Genomic DNA, 21,247 nt, shown 5'->3' with positions numbered 1-21,247 from the left:
CACAGTATCTATCTAGTGCAAGGGATTCATCAATTTGCCTATTGAGGACTTGCTGGGACACTCCAGGTACAGGATTGGTTCTGTCTGGGGAGTCATTTACACCTCAATGACACATGTATACCATTTGCTTCACAGGACACATTTGTTTTCTCATCTTACAGCTTGTAAACTGAACTGAATGGCAGTGAACTTATTTATCTTATCTTAATCTTTCCTTTATCACTGATAATAGGGGCTTTCGCAGCAGATAGTTCTAGGAACTTAGTTCTAGGAACTAGCCATCAGGGTGAGCGAACTAATGGTTCCCCTAGGAACATTTTCCTGTTGCATTCGCACCGCCAGTACGAACTTTGAAGCGACGTAGCTCGTTGCTGTGACTTTTATTTTGACGGCGCTGCAGACCTTTATTTTGATGACACTGAGAACGCCAGACCCAGAGCAAACAAACAGTGCTCGCATTCTCCGTGTTCATTAGTTTACGATCTGTCCAACAGTCCTGTCTAATACGTTATTAGATGGAACTGTTATACATAGAAAGTAGACAGTATATGGAAAGTTATTAGCGTATGCCGTGTGGTTGATGTCCAGTGTTGCTGAGCAGAAATACATGATCATGTTTAGCTTGGTTCCTAGAACTAAATTCGTTCCTAGTTCCTGCGGTGCGAACGTGCCGGCATCCGGGTACTTTCGCCAATAGTTCTAGGAACTATGAAAAGGTTCCTCCGGTGCAAAAGCCCCTAGTGTTGAAAGTTTAAGTGATTGTAACTTTCATTATCTAAACATTCAGGTTAAATCCTAAGCTTTCCAATCAGTTCTAATGAAGACATTTCACCTTTGAAGAATAAGAGGTTAAAGAATAACAACTTTAATGGAGTCAGAAAAATACTTGAATTATGCACATCCTCCAACTGCTTTTTGTTCCGATTATTGGTTCAAAACAGCAGCGTAAGCTTACAGCCTAACAATAAGCTATTAAATTATACTATCTTAAAATATGAGAATATATCTGCACTTAAACATGAATAAAACATCCACAGATGAGAAAACAAAATTAAATATTCATACATTAAATAATCATTAGATAGAAGTCTAATAAAAATAAAACAAAAAAAAGTCTAATATTTCCCCATAGTTCTGGGAAATAATACACATAGCTCTAAAACCTCAGACACAAAGAAAATCCAAAGAAAAGAGAAACCGTGAAAGAAACACAGGACAGAAAGGCAGGAAAGAAGGATTGGATCAACAGTTAAGAAAGGCTGCCGCCTGCTAAAGCAGAGTTGACAGGCAGCACTTATGACAGGCCAGTGTGGAGGAGGCCCCAGTTTTATTAGCCAGCAGCAAAAACAGCAGGTCATCGTCCCGTGAGGCCGCTTGAGGAAGCGGCACCTCTCTGAGGGTAGCAGTTTTAAATTGTATTTAGACAGACCAAGTCAATTTTAAGCATGAAAAGTAAACCCAACCAGGCAACAAAATGCCCTAACGCATTTCCGCAGCACAACAAGTCCAAAGTATTGTACATTAATGGGCATTTTTTATTAGAAGGCTAGATCAATATCTCAAATTGCTCCGATTATGAACATGTTGGATTTTTTTTTTTTTAAAGAAAAGAATTATATAATTAAAAAAATCTGGATACTCCAATCGATCGGCCGATAATCACATTCTATGACTTGATCGGTAGTCACTAAATTTGTCTGATCTTACGAACCAATCCCAATGCGTTTAACTCACACAGTCGCAAACATCCCTAAGCAATTCCCCTCATGGAATCTCCGCCGCCATTTTGAAGTGCATTCAACTTTGTCAAATGGGCAAGATAAGTTTATTTTGACAAACCCTCGAGCCTCGATAGCTTGATTTTGACCGAGGGAGAGTTTATTCACCATATACACTTCAGGCAGATCCATAAACCACAATGCAACATGACTGTGACGTCACAGCAGATTGCGCTTAATTTACCACCACCCCACACAACTCTAGTGTATGATATTGGAGTTATTTTGACATTTAGGCTAACTTGTAGCTATTAAGCTGACTGTTTTTACATAGTATTATCTTTTTCATTTGTGTATTTTTATCCAACAGCTCAAGCATACATAAGGGCTTTAGAATGCTGCATAAAACAAATTAACAATGAAAAAATGTAAATAATAAATCAGCTCCATTGCGAATTGCAAGTTATCAAGGGCTTAGGGCGTTCCATTTCAACCCATAGCAAGGAATCCGCCAGAAGTGGGCACTCGTGCAACGCAAGCAATGACGTATATTTGAGTGAACGAGATGGAGGGAAGGGCATAAAAAAGTGGACTTAAAAGCAGCCCTGAAGTGATGTTGACACTTACTTGCGCATGATGGACTTCCGGAGAACAAGGCCTTCTTCCAGGTCTGCCTCATTGGCCATGAACAGAAGCCGTTTCCCTGTGACGTCCACACCCACAAAGTCCCTCTGTTCTCCTGCCACAGATCACAATTACAATCTGTCATAGCGAACTCGTAAAATACTACTGCGAGATATAGTATAGTCAAATTGTATTTTGGCTTAAGACACATGCCCAGTCAACAACCCGAAAGATCTGCAGGAATGCAAGATTATACAGGCCATTGGGATGCATTTTCAGTTTGAAAGAGGAAACGGTCACTACTGTAAATAGTAGTTTGGAAACAGTGCAACAACAACACTCATTCAAAACCACATCTTTTTCCTTGTCAATCACATGTGTATGAGTGATAGTACCTCCTTTCTTCTTGCCCTTTTGGCCAGGGACAGTCTCTGTGAATTCATGGACTTTGCTCATGAGCATCGACAGGGTAGCGTTGTGTGCACGAAAGAGGTCCACAACCTCATGCAGGGCAACATCCGTTATCAAATCACAGCTCACCACCAAGATGTCAGTCTGTGGGAGAGAAAAAGAGACAAATCCTATTTAAACCAGAATCAAGACAAGACAACAATCCAGATTTTCCACCCACAATTTGATTATAATGTCCACTGGAAGGACGTCATGTTCTCTACACATAATTAGAATGATTAATTTCAGGGTTTTAAATCATCAGTTGGGTATAAATACTTGAATAAAAATGTTGTACTTTTGTGGCAGTGGGCTACGGACACACTTTACAACAGCATAAAAGAGTTCAATATACTATACAGACATACTCGATCACAACATAAAGCTCCCACACCAGGTCAATTCAGCCCAAACTGGTTATTCATTAATCGTCATGACATATGACCACCAACATTTATATTAATAGCAATTTCATCTTCAGAAACATAGAATAAAAGTGACAGTATGATTAATGCCAGGACAGAGATTAGTCGATCAAACCAGAGGCCATTTACATACAGGAGTCTTAAAAGTACAGTAATTAATTAAATACATGTGTACATTCACAGAAAATAAAAACATACATACGCATATAGCATGGTCAAAGAATTCAAAAAAGTGCCAGTGATCCTGGAGCACAAGTTGCGCTGCGATGTTAAAATAAGCTTAGTAAAGTTATTTTTATAGCCGGTTTGGGTTTCATCTAAATAGACCACCATCAGCACATTAACATCATGTTAGGTTTATCTTGCCATGGCTTAGGTCAATATTTCAAGGTCCACTTTTCAGGCTATTTCATGCTATTTTAGCCAAACATACTACTGACTACTTAATGTTATGTTGTTCTCTTAAAACTGGCTGATTCATTACAACAACAATCAGGTTTTCACATATTTTAAAGAAAATGTAATATGTTCTTGCCAATGCAAAACACTGTCGCAATGCTTTCCATGGACTAAGGCAGCCAACTTCTTGTATAAAGACTCATGGTGATGGCCAGCACAACAAAAGAAAAGTTTAAAATATGATATGAGAATGACGTGAGAAAACGAGAGACCCAGTCACTGGAATAAGCACTATGCTCTGCCTCAGTTTGTGTGTGCACATGTGTGCCTAAGTGTGTGTATGAGTGAGCGCAGGCATGGAGGGGAACCTAGTGATAAATCCTGCTCGCCTTTGCCATTGTTTCTGTTTGAGTTGTCTGGTTCCCATCTGGTCTGTCCATCTCAGGCCTGTGGATAAATAAACATGGGAGCGGGAGTGGGGAACAGCCCGTTAAAGCGTGCCTGGCTCAGGGAGAGCTGCATGCCTCATTGGGGAGGCCCAGGGAGAGGCCCTGCCGTGACGCTCCGCTCCGATACAGTTCCGGTTCTCTTGTTCTGGCCCTAGGGCAGAAGGCCCAGGAGCCACCAGAGCACACATGCTCAAAAGATAACAGGGTGCACAGCGCTGTCCGTTTAGAATGAGCTAACTGTGCTACTGAGGAAGGAGAACAATGCCTTCCCATTGACCACTGCAAACCCAGAATGACTTCAAGCTAATGCACATTTAAAACCTCACAAATCCACAGCAAAACCAGAGCCACACACATTCCGCACTAATGTTTACACTAATTTGGAGAGAAAATCTGAGATGCTTCAGACTTCAGCTATTGTCAGAAAAGATGTCCATATCATAGAATATCAAAGCACATTCAAAGCAGTTGTACAACAGCTGATACACACAGACCTCTGATCACCCATCTACTTAAATTACTACATTGTTTGCCAACCGTAAACTGTCTACAGTTAGACTAATGAACTACATAACTTGGCAGAAGAATTGTTTATTCAAATTATTTATATTGAGCATATAATAATATTGTTGCCGGCGTTTAATTAAAGTAATCAGACCCGAGGGACTGTGCTTTTCAGCAATGTCTATCACAGTGGTTCTCAAGCCAGTGTTATTTTAGTATCATTGAGACACTATTATAGATTTTATTAATACACTGAATTGGTTTTTATTTTTACATTTTGCATTTTCATTTAAATTTTAGGTACACTATGTAACTTTTTTGATTAAAAAAAAGTCAATACATCAATTCTTCTTCTAAAACATGTTTGTGTCTTACCCTATTTTAAGTGTTTATGGCTGTCACAACGTGCGAGAATGGTTGACATGATGGCACGCTACATCTCAAACCTCTGGGAATCCCCCTTTTAAAAACTGTTTGGCAAACGAACAGAGGAGAGTCTGCTGGCAAAAAGATAATAATATAGCGGGTACTCAGTCCTTGCTAAAAGCCGCTGAGAGACTTTCACCATTTTGACTCCAAGGCCCCTATTGTCCACTACAATTTTCAAAGGCCTCATGATTTTCCAGTTGTTTGTAGTTTACTGGTTACGAATTTAGCATACGGATCTTTTTTTAAAGTACTAAAAGGAAGAAACATCTATATTCATTATAAAATTGCCCATGGAGTAATTTGATTACATACGTTTTAGAGGTCTATAAAATCGCACTTTTAAAATTGGCCTACCATATATATCCAGGTTTCACAAAATTGTAAATAATGGCTCTGAGAATTCTGTCTGTTGCCAATAAATGACCGTACAAAAACACATTATGGTTGTCCCAAACCATCTCATTGTAACTGCTTATTTTGTTTTATATTCTATTACAATAGAAAGAATTGACCTGATATGCATGAGATTTTTTTACATGTTTTTTTTTACAGAATTTCTTGGTTAATGTGCTTCATTTAGTGACTTCTGAATTAACTACTTGTTTTCAAAAATTTGATTTAATATCACTAAGTTACATCAAGGGACAAATCAAATAGAAATAGTACATTAAAACTTACAATTTGCATGATGTAACCACTTTTTGTGTAAACGTGCATTGTACAGATCTGGTAAAAAAACATGTTTTTGCTCAGGTGGCCAAAATGTCCACCCAATAGAGAAAGGTTTTGCTCAGTCAAAAAAATAATAAAGTGTTGCGTAAAGGGAACAAACCACCTGTCTGACCAAAACAAAGATCAAATGGTGGCAAATGTGAGATTTTGTTGATCCAAAAAAGCAAAAATCCCTCCCCCATATTCCAGATTTAGAACAAAATGGAAAAATTGTACACACATTTTACACAGTTTTCCCTGTTTCCCAGTTACCAGTTTTTAATTTCACTGAATTAAAGGGATAGATCACACAAAAACAACAATTCTGTAAATTATTCACATTCATGTTGTTTCAAACTTGTATGACTTTCGGTCTTTTACAGAAGATATTTTGAAGAACGATTATATTATTTTTCCTCATATATAGAAAGACACTGGGGTCCAAAAAAACACTGGATTCCACTGACTTTCATTGTATGAAAAAATAAAAAATAAAAAATCATCTTTTGCATCCCACAGAAAATAAAAGACATACCAGTTTGGAACAACGTGAATGAGGTTGATTAAATGACAACATGTATTTTTTATTTTTGTGTGAAATAACCCCTTTAAGACTGGTCACTGCTGTGGTTCAAAGTAGCCAATGGGCAGGCAATGTCTGGAAATGTATACTCCGCTCTGTGTTTTTTATTTACTCTGGGACTGAAGGCAAAGCAACCACATAAATGGCTATCGCCAAAACATTCAAACATTTACAATGACTTCACAGTCAACCAGGAATGTATGGGGACGAAACGCAAAAAATGCAACCAATGCCAGCCCACCCATCGTAAACCACCCAAGTAAATCGATCTGTCGCTGCAGCTCAAACCACTTAACATTTCATAGCCGGGGTTTCTATTTTTGAGGGGACTCGACAAGTGGCCAAATGCCTGAGGCCTAACAACGGCTGTGCCCTCTTGGCCACCAGGAGGGGAGCAGTGTAGGAAGGCTGGATCAGCGGCCTGTCTTAGTCACAGAGCCTGTGAAGGTCTGGAGTGGGCGTCAGCTGTTGGATCATCTGAGCGCCACTGCTGCTGACGCTGGGCCTTTCAGTAGGCCGTGGTTCTGCACTGCACTGCACTGGAGGAGAGGCACAGGGAGGTCAGGCCACCCACAGACACTTCCAGTTCTGCTTGGCTGCCCCCTGGGCCAGCCAGGTGAGACCACCCAAGAGGAGAGCAGAGGAAGAGACGGGAAAAAGAGGGTGGAGAGAGGAGGACAGGATAAGAGGGAATAAAAAGGAAGGGAAGGAGAAATGCGACTCACACTCGTCTGCCATTAAAGACACTTGTTGTTAAGCTTACAATTGGCTATCATGACTATGTTAAGTTGTATTGAATACAAACACATTTACATTGCGAATTTCACAGACAGACAGACAGACAGAGCTATTCAACACTGAGAACATAAAAAAAACATGATAAAATGTAAACATTTTGACAAAGTTGTTCAACTGAAAAAAAAAACGATACACACTATCAAGTCTGTCAAGTCGAGTGCAACTGAGGACATTATAAGTCTTGGTTTAATTCAATGGCATACACAAATATTACTTGTACATAAAAAACATCATCATGAAAAGCCAAAAATAAAGCAGTGCCATTCAGATTTACTTTTTCCAGACCACCTGGTGCAAACAAAGATGTATACGTTCATTTTTCAGGAAAAATTAGTACACAAGTCGATCGGGAATGACTTGATCCCAGTGAACTTGGAGCCTTATTACTAACAAAAGCAGGCAGAACGCTACACAACACGAAGATTATTCAGTTTCTGTACAAACATTGACTCAATGCATCAGAATGAACTCAAACACAGGCTAATGAAAGAGAGCTTTAAGAGTCGGGCACTCAGTCAGATACTTCCATTATGTCCGTGGTGTTTGCTGAAGCAAGGGAGTAGACTATGTGTTTACGCCATACAATAAACGGGGATTTAGGGCCCCTATTGCCAGCGCTCATCTCTCAACACGTAGTGGGGCTGTTCGTGCACTGGAGGGCTCTGCAACTCAATGCTTTTAATCTCTCATTTCTCTCTAGGATTAGAAATAAACGCATCTGTGCTGTTAGCGTGCACCAGCAAGCCCTCCTCCTCAACATTCCCTTTCCACTGCATTGATATTTATTGAGAGTTAATCTCCTGTGATGAGCGTTCACACATGTTTAAGACATCCCACTCTCAGATATTTTACACTTTCATAAGTTTTATGCGCAAAGGTATGATGCAAATGAACAAATGCACTAATAATGCATCTGACAGACACAATATTTTGACCCAAGAAAGTACGTACTTTTTTAGCAGCTGCTTCTATCCAAAGTGATTTCAGTATATAGTGGGGTGCAAATTTTTATTTTGTATTTTTCTAATTTAATACACCTACTTTCATTACAAATTATAATATCAACATGACAATTTGGTCAAAAGTTTACAATTTGAAACTGATAAAAGAAACACCTTTTTTTAAGGTTGCCATGGATTTCTTGGATCAAATTAAGTATCTGTGCTGGGAAAAATGTCTGTCCAAAAAAACAAAAAACAAAAACCTTCAAGGCATTTGATATAACAAAACTTCAGAGACCATTTTAAACTTTTTTTTAATTTATTATTATTTATATATTTATGAAAGAATTTTAGACTGATACTTTTTTATTTAAATTATAAATTTAATGAGACTGTGATACGAGTACAGTCTAAGGAAATATTTATTTTCATATTTCTCTTAAAATTTCATCATGTAATTGAGACATATTGAGAAAGTCAATAATTGATCAATTAAAAAAACTACACTTTTTTTTTTTTTTTATGAAATTCCCAATGTACTAACAATCCTATTCAAAAGTTTTGGGTCAGAATGATTTTTTAAAAGATATTAATACTTTTATTCAGCAAGGATGAATTAAATTGATCAAAAGTAACAACAAATAAGTAATAATGTCACAAAAGATTTCCATTTTGAACCCTGAAAAAAAGTATGATTTCCACAAATATATTAAGCAGCACAACTAATAATAAGAACTGTTTCTTGAGCACCAAATCAGAATGATTTCTGAAGGATCATGCAACACTTAGGAATGGAGTAAAGACGCTGAAAATTCAGCTTTGCCATTGCTGGAACAAGTTACATATTACATACAATAACATATTAAAATACATTTTAACAGTTTGTTTAAATTCTAAGAATATTTCAAATAAATGCAGCATTGGCAAGCATAAACTTCTTTCAACAAAAGAAAAATCTTACTGACCCCAAACTTTTGTGTGTAACTGAAATTAATCCATTTAAATAATTTAGTGTTGCAATGAAAGTTAAAATAATGTCACATCAACTGTCCAAATATTTCTGCTTCATTTTATTTTAAATGCTTCATCTAAAAAAAAAAAAAAAATCTAAATCCAAAAACTTCCAGGTTTAAATGGAAATTTCTGATTTTAAATGTGGTCTCAGACATTTATTCTCCACTGTACTTATTATAAAGAGTACAGTGCTGAAAGCTCATGGATCGCCCCTTGTGGGGTTTGATCCTACAGCCTACTGGTTACTAGCCTATATCTTTAACCTCTAAATTACACCACACCCAATGAAAAGCAAATACAGTTTCTGTGACTAGTTTCGAACTACATTTAACCCAATAGTGACCAAAAAAACAACACCACCAGGATGTTATTCAACTCACCGCCCCATTCCATCTACACAACAACTCTCACACATGTCCCTTAGCAGGCCCATGAATGCCAGTTAGGGTTGAAAAAAGGGTTCTGACATCATGTGTTTGTGGAGTTAGTGGTCTCTGGCCACTGGGCTTCCAGCAGGAGAAATGAGTTGGACCCATTGGTGCAGGGCAGCACGGATCAAAGATCCCCCTGTGGAACACAGCATCTGCCCCTCACATCATTCCACTGACCCCAGGCAAGCTCACATGGGAGACAGGTGAGGCTGTGTACGCTTGCCAGGCTTTTACACGCTTCTGGGCACACGCTCATGCTTACATGGACGTGCATGCCCATGCTGCAATTATGTTTCTTCCATTTAGTCACCGTGCTATGCTCTGAGCATAATGATTTACAGTGATGAAAATTCATCACATCATTGTGTTGTTGCTAACTCTTTTATGACCCTCCTTCATCATTGAGCACTCCTCACATGTCAAATCAGTTGCTACATCAATACTGGCTACAAACCAGGTTACAAATATTATCTAGGCAGTTCTTTGAAGCAGTAACATGCTACATTTCATCAGTAGATAATAACATTCAACATTGTTTTACAGTCTAAATATAAGGTATAAATTATGATCACAACAAGGAACAAAATAGCTTTCCAGAGCTTTCACACTCACTGTCCCATGATGGTGGAACAATCTTTTAAAATACAAACCTGAAAAGTTCTCACAATCTTCCAGAAACACCTTAGGGTGTAGAGTGCCTTGAAAAGGGAATTTCACTGCTGGCTAGATGGGCTTTTATATAACTTGGCTGTCTATGCAGTAGATAAGCGAAACATTTATTGAAACAGTGCTAGATGACTAGAGAAAACAAGAGAAAAAGGGCTATGGTGTTCCCTTTTGCCAAAAACGTCAACACCGTTAATGCACTTTTGATTTTGGCACCGTCCCCCTGTTGATCTGACTGTACGTGGGCAGGAATACAAAAATATGGATGTTCGATCTGCAGTTTTAACAAAAGCTCTGGAGCTGTCAAATAAACAGGGATATCTGGGTGCAGGTAACATGGTGAAAGAGTATACATTGTTAATTTACATAGACTTCTGACATTGTAACAATACAAAGCTGGTTGAAAATCTTATCCTTTAATTGTGCTTTTTAAAAAAGGAAAAAAGCTTCACAATCTCAATTATACTTAAAAAATTCTAGGATCAACATCCTTAAGGATAATTCCAATCACAGGATTCCTACACACAACATATAGTATACATATTGTATACAGTATAGTATACAGTACAGTCATCTGTAAATATTTTTTTTTCATAAGATTTATCACTTTGAGAAAATGCACTTAAATCATGATGAGAAACCTAAAATGCTTTATAACCTGCATATATTCACCTCTGACACATCAGTTTGATACTTCGATCACCAAACAGTAGGGGTGTAACGATACCCCCACGTCATGGTTCGATACACATCACGATATTCCCGATATGATATTATTGCAATTCTCCAAGACATACGATAAAAGGTTAACAAAAAATGTACTGTTGATTAAAATGCAAAATTTGATATTACATTCATTGTGGGTGTAAATGAATAGGCTTGGACTTAGTGCTGGTAACCCAATGCACAGGACAATGGTGACACCAGAATAAAAATATTCAAAAAAAAGCTGAAAATACAGAATTATTTTAGACGAATATGCTTGCACTCTGTCACTCACTAGATATATTTAAAATAATGTAGGCCACTTTTTACTGGTAAAATAAGACATTTGACATTATCAGGACCCACAAATATTCCCCCATTGCATTATTATACGTTATATTCAACATTATATATAGTAGTTTAATGTAGTACTGACACAAACTCTGAAAACTTTTTTTTCTTTCTCACACAGTAATTTTTATTTTGGGTGAACTATACACAATAAATATTGTCACTATCCACGATACATATTGTTGCATATTTGTATTGCGATATATTGTAACACGACATATTGTTACACCCCTACCAAACAGCAAAGCACAGTCTGATTTAGATGAGTGTTTGCTCCTTTTCCTATTTTACCATATCACTAAGTAAATATTCTTTTAGTGAACAGTTTTGTATAATGAAAATGAGATCCTTGAATTCATTAATTCATGTTCAACAATCACTAAATGATCGCTAAACTTTTTCCATGAAAACACACGCTTGTATGATACATAGTGTTGCTTTCGTCAACGAAAATTATGACGAAATATTGTCGTCAACGAACCGTTATCACCTGACGAAAACGAGACTAGACGTAAATGCATGGTCATGTGACGATGACTAAAATACATGTATAATGCAATATCGTTGACGAATAAAAACGAGACTAAATGTGGTTTAAAAAAATAAAAACTATGCTAAAATGTCTCTTCATTTTCGTTGACCAAAACGAGACGAGACGAAATGTTATAACGTCACGACGAATGAGAGAGTTGTGCGTGAACCCATAGCTTTGTCGGCTTTAAATTCTGGATTGCGATCTGGTCACCCTATTATCAGCGAATTTAACAATATATTACTCCATTAGTTATTCTATTAAAATGTCTCATTGATATATTTGACACATTCATAATCATTACTTTTGCCGGTTCTTTGTGACAGCTGTATGTTATTGGCAGCGTCTCTGGTTACATGAACGCATCAGCGCCAGAACATGGAGATTTTATTTTAGAGAATAATCGCACAACCTATTCGATATTCTATAATTAAATAAACTAATCGAATATCCAAAAATCGTGACTCATCCCTGCATGGAATCTCTTGTTTATTTTCCCAAATCTTCACTCACGTCACGTCTCACCCATTTTCTAAAGGTATTATAAACCTTTCTTGGTTCGCTTTTAATTAGGCCTATTATATTCGTATTCTTTACTGTGGTAAAGTAGAAAAACGCTGTAGGACAGATAGCCTACATTTGTACTTGCATGTCAAATTCTTTTTAACACAGTTTGTGCTTGTTATATTAGACATAGGGCGCGTCAAGTTTAGTTGTAAAGCGCGTTTCACACGCGCGGGTGATTTTTAGTGTCACTTTCTCTGGCAGCGCAATCTCAAACATAGCCTAAATATTTCGCCCTTGTGGAGGATAAAATTCGCTCTTCAAACCAATTTACATCAAGTAGAAAACACGAAGATATCATAAAGAGATCGATATCTTCGTGTTTTCCTGCTCGTGTCCCACATCCCTCTCAAAGCGCAGAGTGTATATCACGCGTCTTTGTGTGGAAATATAAAACGAGTTTTTTTTTTTTTTTTTTTTTTTAATAGAAATTTTATATTGACTGGGTTAAATAGAATCGCGTTACTAAAAAGAGACTAAAATACAATTTTCATTGACTAAAACTAGACTAAAATGTCATCAGTTTTCGTCGACTAAAACTTGACTAGACTAAAAAGAGTATGAATGTGACTAAAACTAATAAAAACTAAAATGACAGCTTGACACAAAGACTAGACTAAAACTAAAATTAAAACAGGCCGCCAAAAACAACACTAATGATACATTAATTTTTAGATTTTAGATTTTAGAAAACTGAATAGGTGCAATAGTCTGGAAAAACTATTTTTTTCCCCATAATTACCCAGACCTGGAAATTACTGAAAACAAATTCCAGGGATGGGCAAGAGTACTCGAGTACTCGTTCGTGACAGCGACGATCAATCATGAATATGATGATAGCCCTGACTTAAAAAAAAATATTATTTTTTTTTATTCCTGATTGGTTATTGCGGCATTTGGGACGGTTCCTGAGGTCTGATTTGTTAGCGTTAGACAGCACGCCTTCCAGACCGGCGAAATAAAGTAAAAATGGATTTGAAAGCGCGCACTGCAGTAATGCCTGGAATTGCTTTGATCATGAAATGCAGTTAAGTGAAAGATGTGGAGCGCCAATCTATCATATGCATAACATTATAATGAGAACACGACTGTAATAGAATGTTGTAAATTCTCTGTGCTTTAGTTTTTCAGCGTGCCGTTAAAGGAAGAGCGCGTTCACAAGTTACACACCAGACTAGCACGGTAAAGTTCATGTGCGCATTTGCTTCCTTTTGTGCAGATTTAAGTTGCAAGATTTATTTTATGTTGTATTTATCTGATTAATCTCAAATATAAGACGCGTTTGGTTGAGTTTAATAACCAGCTAGCACAACGCTGCAGTTTACCGACCGTTCATTCACTCTTCAGCTTCTGCTCAAATGCAATGTCCAACATAACTGACTATGATTGGGTTATTTGGGTCATATTCCATATAGATAGGCTATTTCTTTTTTTAAATCATTGATATTAATAATGCAGAATTTTGTTCCCATTTTTTAACAGTAAACCTGTTTTATTTAAAGTTGTTTCTCGGTATGGCTTCGAAAATGCGCAGTGATGACTGAAATAAAATTAAGTGCAAAATGTGCATCGCCAATATACACGCCATATATAATTATATTGAGAACAGGATTGTGATAGAATGTTGTAAATTCTCTGCTTACTTAGCAAAATCACATAGCTTGCACTTCTCAATATTGGAATTATGAACTGTAGCACTTCTCATGTTACTGTCTGGTGTGGAGACACAATCGCAACATCACAATCAATGTGGAAGAATGTTTAAAACACGAATCCCATAATTTTAGCTGTGATAATGATTGGAACTTTTTAGATAATCTATCACATATGAATAACCTAGCATGAAACTTAGCTAGTTTTAAACATTTAATGTTTATCTCCTCCCTCCCCTTTAAGAAGTCGTCTTAATCTTCTTGACTGCATCCAATTATTGTATCCAGTTAATTCTTGCCCTATTTTCTATCCCATTTTTGGAAAGTCAATGTAATTGTCAATGTAAGAAATGTTATACCTCAGTGTTATCTTATGATATTGACACTTGACGCACCTTGATCTTTTGCTGGATGTGTCGAAGGGCATCTGCAGTGCCCATGTCAGCTTCCTCCTGAATACACACCACATCCAACCTCATCTTCACGTCCGTCTTCAGCCGTTGATCGGTGCTCAGGGCCTTTTGAACCTCTTTAGTAGTGATGACAATCACCTCTGGAAAAACAAACAAACAACGATAACACTTAGGTGAATTAAGGATCAAATCAGAAGCATAATTCATGTTTTTTATGTACACTACTGTTGAGAAATTTGGGGTCAGACTCAGTAAGATTTTTTTTCAGCAAGAATGTTTTTGAAAAATCTCTTTTCAACATTGATATATATATATATATATATAAGAAATGTTTCTTGTGCTGCCTTATTTTTGTGGAAACCATTAAAAAGAAATTCAGGATTCTTTGATGAATAGAAAGTTTAAAAGAATATCATTTATTTGAAACAGAAATCTTTTGTAACAGTATGAATGTATTTACTGTCACTTTTGATCAATTTAATGCGTCCTTACTGAATAAAAAGTGTTTATTTCTTTAAAAATAAAATCTTACTGACCCCAAACTTTTGATCAGTAGTGTAATTAATAACAATTAGCTTAAAGATAGTTTATTGTCATTCTAGCCATATACAGGTATACAGTGTGACAAAATGTTCTTTCACTAGGAGTGCAGCGCAGTTTACAAAAATGACAATAACATTATAAGGACACACGGTGAGTGATACAATTACTTCACTGTAAACAAAGCACTGTAAATGGTTTTGACATGATCATTCGATTTTGTGGGAAATGGAAGAGATCTTTTTCCTTCATGACACCATTGGTTAAGAACAGCACACATTTTACCTGTGACACCTCAGACTTCAGCACAAATATATTAGACAAGACACCTTCAATCGAGTCTTTGTGAGTTATTTGCCGTTACCCTGTGAGACAGACTTTCGGCCAACTGGATGAAGTTTGTCCCAGAATCCTGCTTTACTGCATAAATATTTTCTAACGAAGCAGCTTACTTACCATAGTTTGTGCTAAAACTTGTAAAAGCTAATTGCAGGGCCTTGTTGGCTGGCACTCTGGCTGTTAACAGGATAGAATGTGCCACACATAAAGGTGCATACTGTACTGCTGGGCAGGCAAAGGGCCATAGCCACAAACTCCATACCAGCTGGATCTCATGGTTAGTCAATACAGCTAGGTGTGAACAATAAACATTTCATTATCATGAAGACATTAAACACAGATACTCAAGAAGGTACACCACCTCTACTGGCTCTCAAATGTGCTAAAGCAATGAAGTGAACAAAGGGTTCTAAGTTATCAGTTTTGGATTTATTTCCACACACACAAAAAAACCTTATTTCAATATTTTAAAGGAATGACCCTCATCCATTCCTTTAAACTATTGAAATAAGGTTTTAACAAGGTTTTTGTGTGTGTGTGTGTGTGGAAATAAATCCCAAACTGATAACTTAGAACCCTTTGTTCACTTCATTGCTTCATTTTATTTTTCTTGTATTCTAGCATAAAATTCTATAAATTCCGATATATGTTGCTTTAGGCCTAAGACTGTTTTTTAACCATTAGTATGGAGGATCAGGACTGACACTTAATAATTCAAACATAAAAATGGAAATAAATCCCTTTCTAAATGTACAGATTAACAGACATTTAAAACTGTATAAATAAAAATAAATTGGTCACACTTTTGATTAGGGTCCAGTTCGCACTGATAACTAACTACTAACTACGACTTTTGTCTCAATAAACTTAATGATTATTAATAGTTAGTAAAGTAGTTGTTAAGTTTAGGTATTGGGTAGGGTTAAGGGATGTAGAATATGGTCATGCAGAATAAGGCATTAATATGTGCTTTATAAGTACTAATAAACAGCCAATAGCCTAGTAATATATAGGCCTATGCTAACAAGCAACAACTTAATAGTGAGAATTGGACTCAAAACTAAACTAATGTGTTATCGAAATTTTTATATTCCCATTTTAAATTACAAAAATTACCAGTTGCCTTTCTTTGTCCATTTGCCAATTCCTTTTCATTTTGTCTAATGCTTTTCTTTCTTTCTTTGTCAATTAAACAAATGCCATTGGAGAGTTCACTTGCGGGGGGCAATCAATCATTTTCTATTTATTTTTTTCAACGTAAAATTATTGATCAATTTATTATTTTATTATTTATACATTAAAATGAATTAAAACGTTTTAAATGTCTATTCTTTTTGTCCATTTAAAATGTGATTTATTTCCATTTTATAACTTACTAGCACTATTAAAATTGCTCCATGCTATGTTAGCCCAAAACAGTTTTATGCTGCTGAAAGTCACCTATTGCTAAGCTATGTGGAGGAAAGCTGGCCTAAAACATAAGACAAGTACTAGGCTACAGTTGATTATTGCAGAGTTGAAATGATCCAACATTAGTTGTCTGGAGAGCATCTGACTCTGTGTAATTGTATCTTGTCATTCAGTGTCCTTCCAGCCTAAAGCAGTTGTGTAGATTGAAAAGCAACTTGGCTTAATTTCATTAGTCTTTAGTTGTATAGATAGTGTCAACTAGGCAATACATCCACCTTTACAAACAGTTTCCATTTAAGCACATGAATTTAGGGCACATAAAACGTTAAAATTTAGGACTTATAAAACAAAATATGCTGCCAAAAAAAACCCAGGAAAATCGAATTGGTTTTATCAAGCTCCTGTCCCTGACAAAAAGAGTCTTGATACTAAAAATGAGAAGCAACATGGGCGATGGTCTGTGTGAGTGGGTGTAACGTGAAACCATGCCATTATAGTATGCCAATTGTTAAAATGGCCCTACCTTTCCCATTTAGGAAATACGGACTTTATTAGTTCAATTAAAGCAGCCTGCGAAAATTATTACCACCTGCAGCTAAAGTGTGTAATAAGCAATTTCAGCATTTTGTTAACTTCCACCACACACACACACACACTCATCAAAACCCGCCCCAAAACATGTCATCCAATCCGATGTCAGCTAACCTATGCAAAGCAATTCACAGGCATAGAGTTACTGTTTCTGGTAAAGTAATAGTCAGTCCTTTTTCTGTTTTTTTTTTGTTTTGTTTTTTACAGAGTCCAGGACTGTCAGGACACTGAAAGTTAATTATTTTGAATTATTTAATAATTCAAAAATAATAATTAATACTAAATTCATACTAGAAATGCAGCTCAAAATACTTTCCAATAAGAAAGTAAAATTTAAACCATGTAATAATAAAAGACAAAGTAACGTAGACCAGATACTTCAGAAACTATACTAACTGACATCATGTATGCTATGAAACTGCATTTTGTATTATTATATCATTAAAGATTATAGATTTTATTGTCCGTGTTACTACTCCCATTTGGCAATGTGGGCCTTGATTAAATTAAATTAAATTAAATGACATACAATATCTAAAGAATTCCTTATAAAAGAAACATTTTAAAGTAATTTCAAGCCACGATGTCTTATTCATTATTCTTAGCAGATCTGTCAAACAGCTGTCAAACAATCTTCTGCAATGTCAGAAGAATCTACCCATAAATCTCTATAACAGGATATATCCTAAAACATACTACAATGTCACTTTAAATGAACTTTGTTTTCTGATATGACAGTATATTTACCTTCAAAGCCCACTCTCTCCAGCAGGTTGAGGGGGTACCAGATGAGGGGTCTGTTTCCCACAGGTAGCAGAGGTTTAGGGGTGTTATAGGTGAGATCCATCATCCTGGAGCCTCCACCTGCTGCCATCAACACCGCCTGCAGCTCCATCCCTAACACCTGCAAAACAGACAACACATTCAGTCTTCCTACAGCAGCACTCAGAAAACACTGAGTCAGACTGACAGATGGAGCTTTCTTTGATTTAACATGATTTTCAAGATATTACTCCAGACATGCCTCTTGTTTCATCATCTACACTACACTACATTAACTGAGACGTACTGCGAACAAATAACCGCTTCTGACGTTATTATTTATTAACGTTTAAAAAGGTTTAGAAACACACAGTCGACTTGCCTCTATTGGTCGTCCAAATTATTATGATTTGTAAAGTATCGAGTCCGTGCACGTGAAAATCTGCAGCACTGTAGCAGACGCTCGTGTAGAGCGGTCTGTCACTAAACTCGCTATCTTCAAACACTTACTGCTAAAACCGATATAATCTTAGTATTTTAACACAATGAATACGAATAACTAAAAATCATCTGAATATTTTATATGTAGTAGTCTACAATAACTAACAAGACATTTCGAGATAATGACATAAGACAACTATTAAATAGGTCGTACAGAAACCACGACCAGAAACTTTGGTTCCGCAGAGAGATCAGTTCCTCTTTTCACAAAAAAAAATGAGAGGAGAGCGTGATAATAGTCAGATGACTTCCCTTTTTCTTTAATTTGTTTATTTTAATTTGTATATATTCAAAGATTATTTGAATTGATATTTGGATTTATATAATGATGTATTTTGTGGTTGTTTTTTTATTTTATAGCCTACACTAGTAAATAATACTGTAGTCTTGTTTGCCTATGTAAAAGCAAAAGGGCGTTTACAGCATAATATTATTGTAAAAATATTTTTGTTTTAGTGTATGCGTTATGCAATTAATGATTTTTTTATTATTACATTTTCGCTTTCGCTTTCGCTTTTTTTTTTTTTTTTTTTTTTCATAATTTAACCAGGTAAAGGATTTTGAGAAGTGGTAGCCTAATACGTAAATGATATTTAGCCTATGTTTAAATTAAATGGAAAACAAATGCTGACATTTAAAAATACAGATTATAACAATAGAATTTTACACATAATGCAGTATGTCATGTAAACTATTATTTAACCATTAATTTTCCAGTTTCATAGCATCCAACACTCCTTAAAACAATTAGCCACTATAACAACATAAATTGGCAGAAAGAACATTGAATGCTTATTGGAGTGTTTAAATGTCAAATATTAATTTATTATGGTTTTACAGCAATAACAACAACTGTAGCTATAACTATTTTGGCAGAATATTACCATGGTACATTTTTGTAGTAGATTTTTCCTTCCCACATCAACAATACTCCATTTTCTTAAAGTTCACTGGGAACCTAATTAAGAAAATGTCCAGTTTCATAGTCAAAATGTAAAGTCTTCTCTCAAGCCCATTCCTCCACCCAGATCCCCTCAGTCAACAGACATGGCCCAAACCCCAATTCACAGACCTCCGATGTAACAGCAAATTGAACTCTGGGAATGTGGCTTAGCTTTGTTTTCTCTGGATAGGAGATGAGCTTCATTGGTCGCTGCCTGCAGAAGAAACATTGGAATAACAGGGCAGGCTGCCTCCATTAGAAAAAAAGCAGAAAGAAAAGTTAAAGCAAAGGAAATATTGATGTTAAAGCTCTGAGTGTTTGTGTGCTGAATTCACACCTTTGCTATGTCCCCTAACACCAACTGTTTGTGATTCACACTCTCCAAAAACTTTGGCCACCTTATCCTTTCTTCTTTTGTAAAGTGAAGCAATATTTTTAAAGGATAACCCGAGAAATCTCATATGGATTACATGACCCAAGTTTAACATCTGGTGTACTGCCTGAACGGACCGCTGCGATTTCTGTGGGGTCATCATGTTAAATGATCACAAACAGAGAGCAAAACAAACACTCTCATTTACATTTTTATGTCTATAGCTAAACAAGCAAATCTGCTTTTTGTTTGGGCTTTGTGAGTAAAATGATATGTTGGCGATGTGCATCATTGAAACTAGATTGGTTAAAACAGATGTGTAGTACAATGCAAAATAAGCAAAAATGTTCAACCATTGTTATATCTTCAGATGTTCTGTGGAATAAGCATATAAAATGACAGGGACAATAAAGCATTGAGTGGCTTATTGCTGATATAAAAATGGTAATAAGAATAATAATAATAATAAGAAGAAGAAATAAAACAATTAAAAACCTTATTGGACATTTATTTTTATAAAATATTGATCAATCTCTAACCATACATACATATGAAATTTCAAAAACATTCCTACACAAATGTTTGCTTGAATTTCAGTATTTGACCGTCATTTCCCACTTCTTCAAATTTCAAAGTTAAGGTCAGGGGTGCATTTTAACATCCATGCAATCTGGGAACCATCATCTCTGCAATCCAGCAATAAGAGTTTTTATGTTCTAATACCTGTGATTCATCTTTATTTACAAGCTGTTGACTACATACAGATGGCAATATTTTTGTCATTACAGCAGCGGGCTCTGGTTCAAGAAAGGCAGTAATAAAAGTCAGTCCAGGCCACTGACACTTCTCTAGTAATTATCTGCTCTTTTACAGCACTAACATTTGACCATAACAAAATATTGAGGGCTTAAGACTAAATGCAGTCACATGATAGTGCTAATGATGGCATGGAGGCTTGGGGCACAGAGAGGAAATGTGGCACAGGTGTTGCACTATGGAACAAAGTCCTTGATGAGTGCTGTTTGAGATGAACATGCACAAACGATAGATAGATAGATAGATAGATAGATAGATAGATAGATAGATAGATAGATAGATAGATAGATAGATAGATAGATAGATAGATAGATAGATAGATAGATAGATAGATAGATAGATAGATAGATAGATAGATAGATAGATAGATAGATAGATAGATAGATAGATAGATAGATAGATAGATAGATAGATTGATTTAGGGTTTTTCCCTTTGCCTGCAAAGATGACATTGTCTGTGATGTGGACAAAGTCCTCCGATCGGACCCAACATGGACATGATGCTTAAGCAGAATCAATCTCTCATTGACTTTGATTCTGCAGTTGCACAAATCATCTGAGTGACTATAACATGCTTTTCATTTAGAGTTATAAAACTGTAACCTTTTTGGCT

The 21,247-nt window shown here is 36.2% G+C and overlaps 1 protein-coding gene across 1 annotated transcript in view; it reads right to left on the bottom strand.

Moving 5' to 3' along the window:
- eif2b3 (eukaryotic translation initiation factor 2B, subunit 3 gamma) overlaps positions 1-18,678 on the bottom strand; it is a 41,911-nt gene extending 23,233 nt beyond the window's left edge. The window contains exons 1-5 of the mRNA XM_084119161.1: positions 18,384-18,678; positions 17,987-18,143; positions 14,342-14,499; positions 2,738-2,897; positions 2,346-2,457 (exon numbers count right to left, since the gene is read on the bottom strand). Coding sequence (XP_083975287.1) covers positions 2,346-2,457; positions 2,738-2,897; positions 14,342-14,499; positions 17,987-18,134 — 578 coding nt within the window. The 5' untranslated portion in view covers positions 18,135-18,143; positions 18,384-18,678. The remainder of the gene's footprint in view (positions 1-2,345; positions 2,458-2,737; positions 2,898-14,341; positions 14,500-17,986; positions 18,144-18,383) is intronic.
- Positions 18,679-21,247: the final 2,569 nt, after the last annotated feature.

Source organism: Abramis brama, assembly GCF_963993115.1.
Source record: "Abramis brama genome assembly, chromosome: 7".
In the NCBI taxonomy this organism is placed as follows: Eukaryota; Metazoa; Chordata; class Actinopteri; order Cypriniformes; family Leuciscidae; genus Abramis; species Abramis brama.
This window is presented reverse-complemented; position numbering and strand designations above follow the sequence as displayed.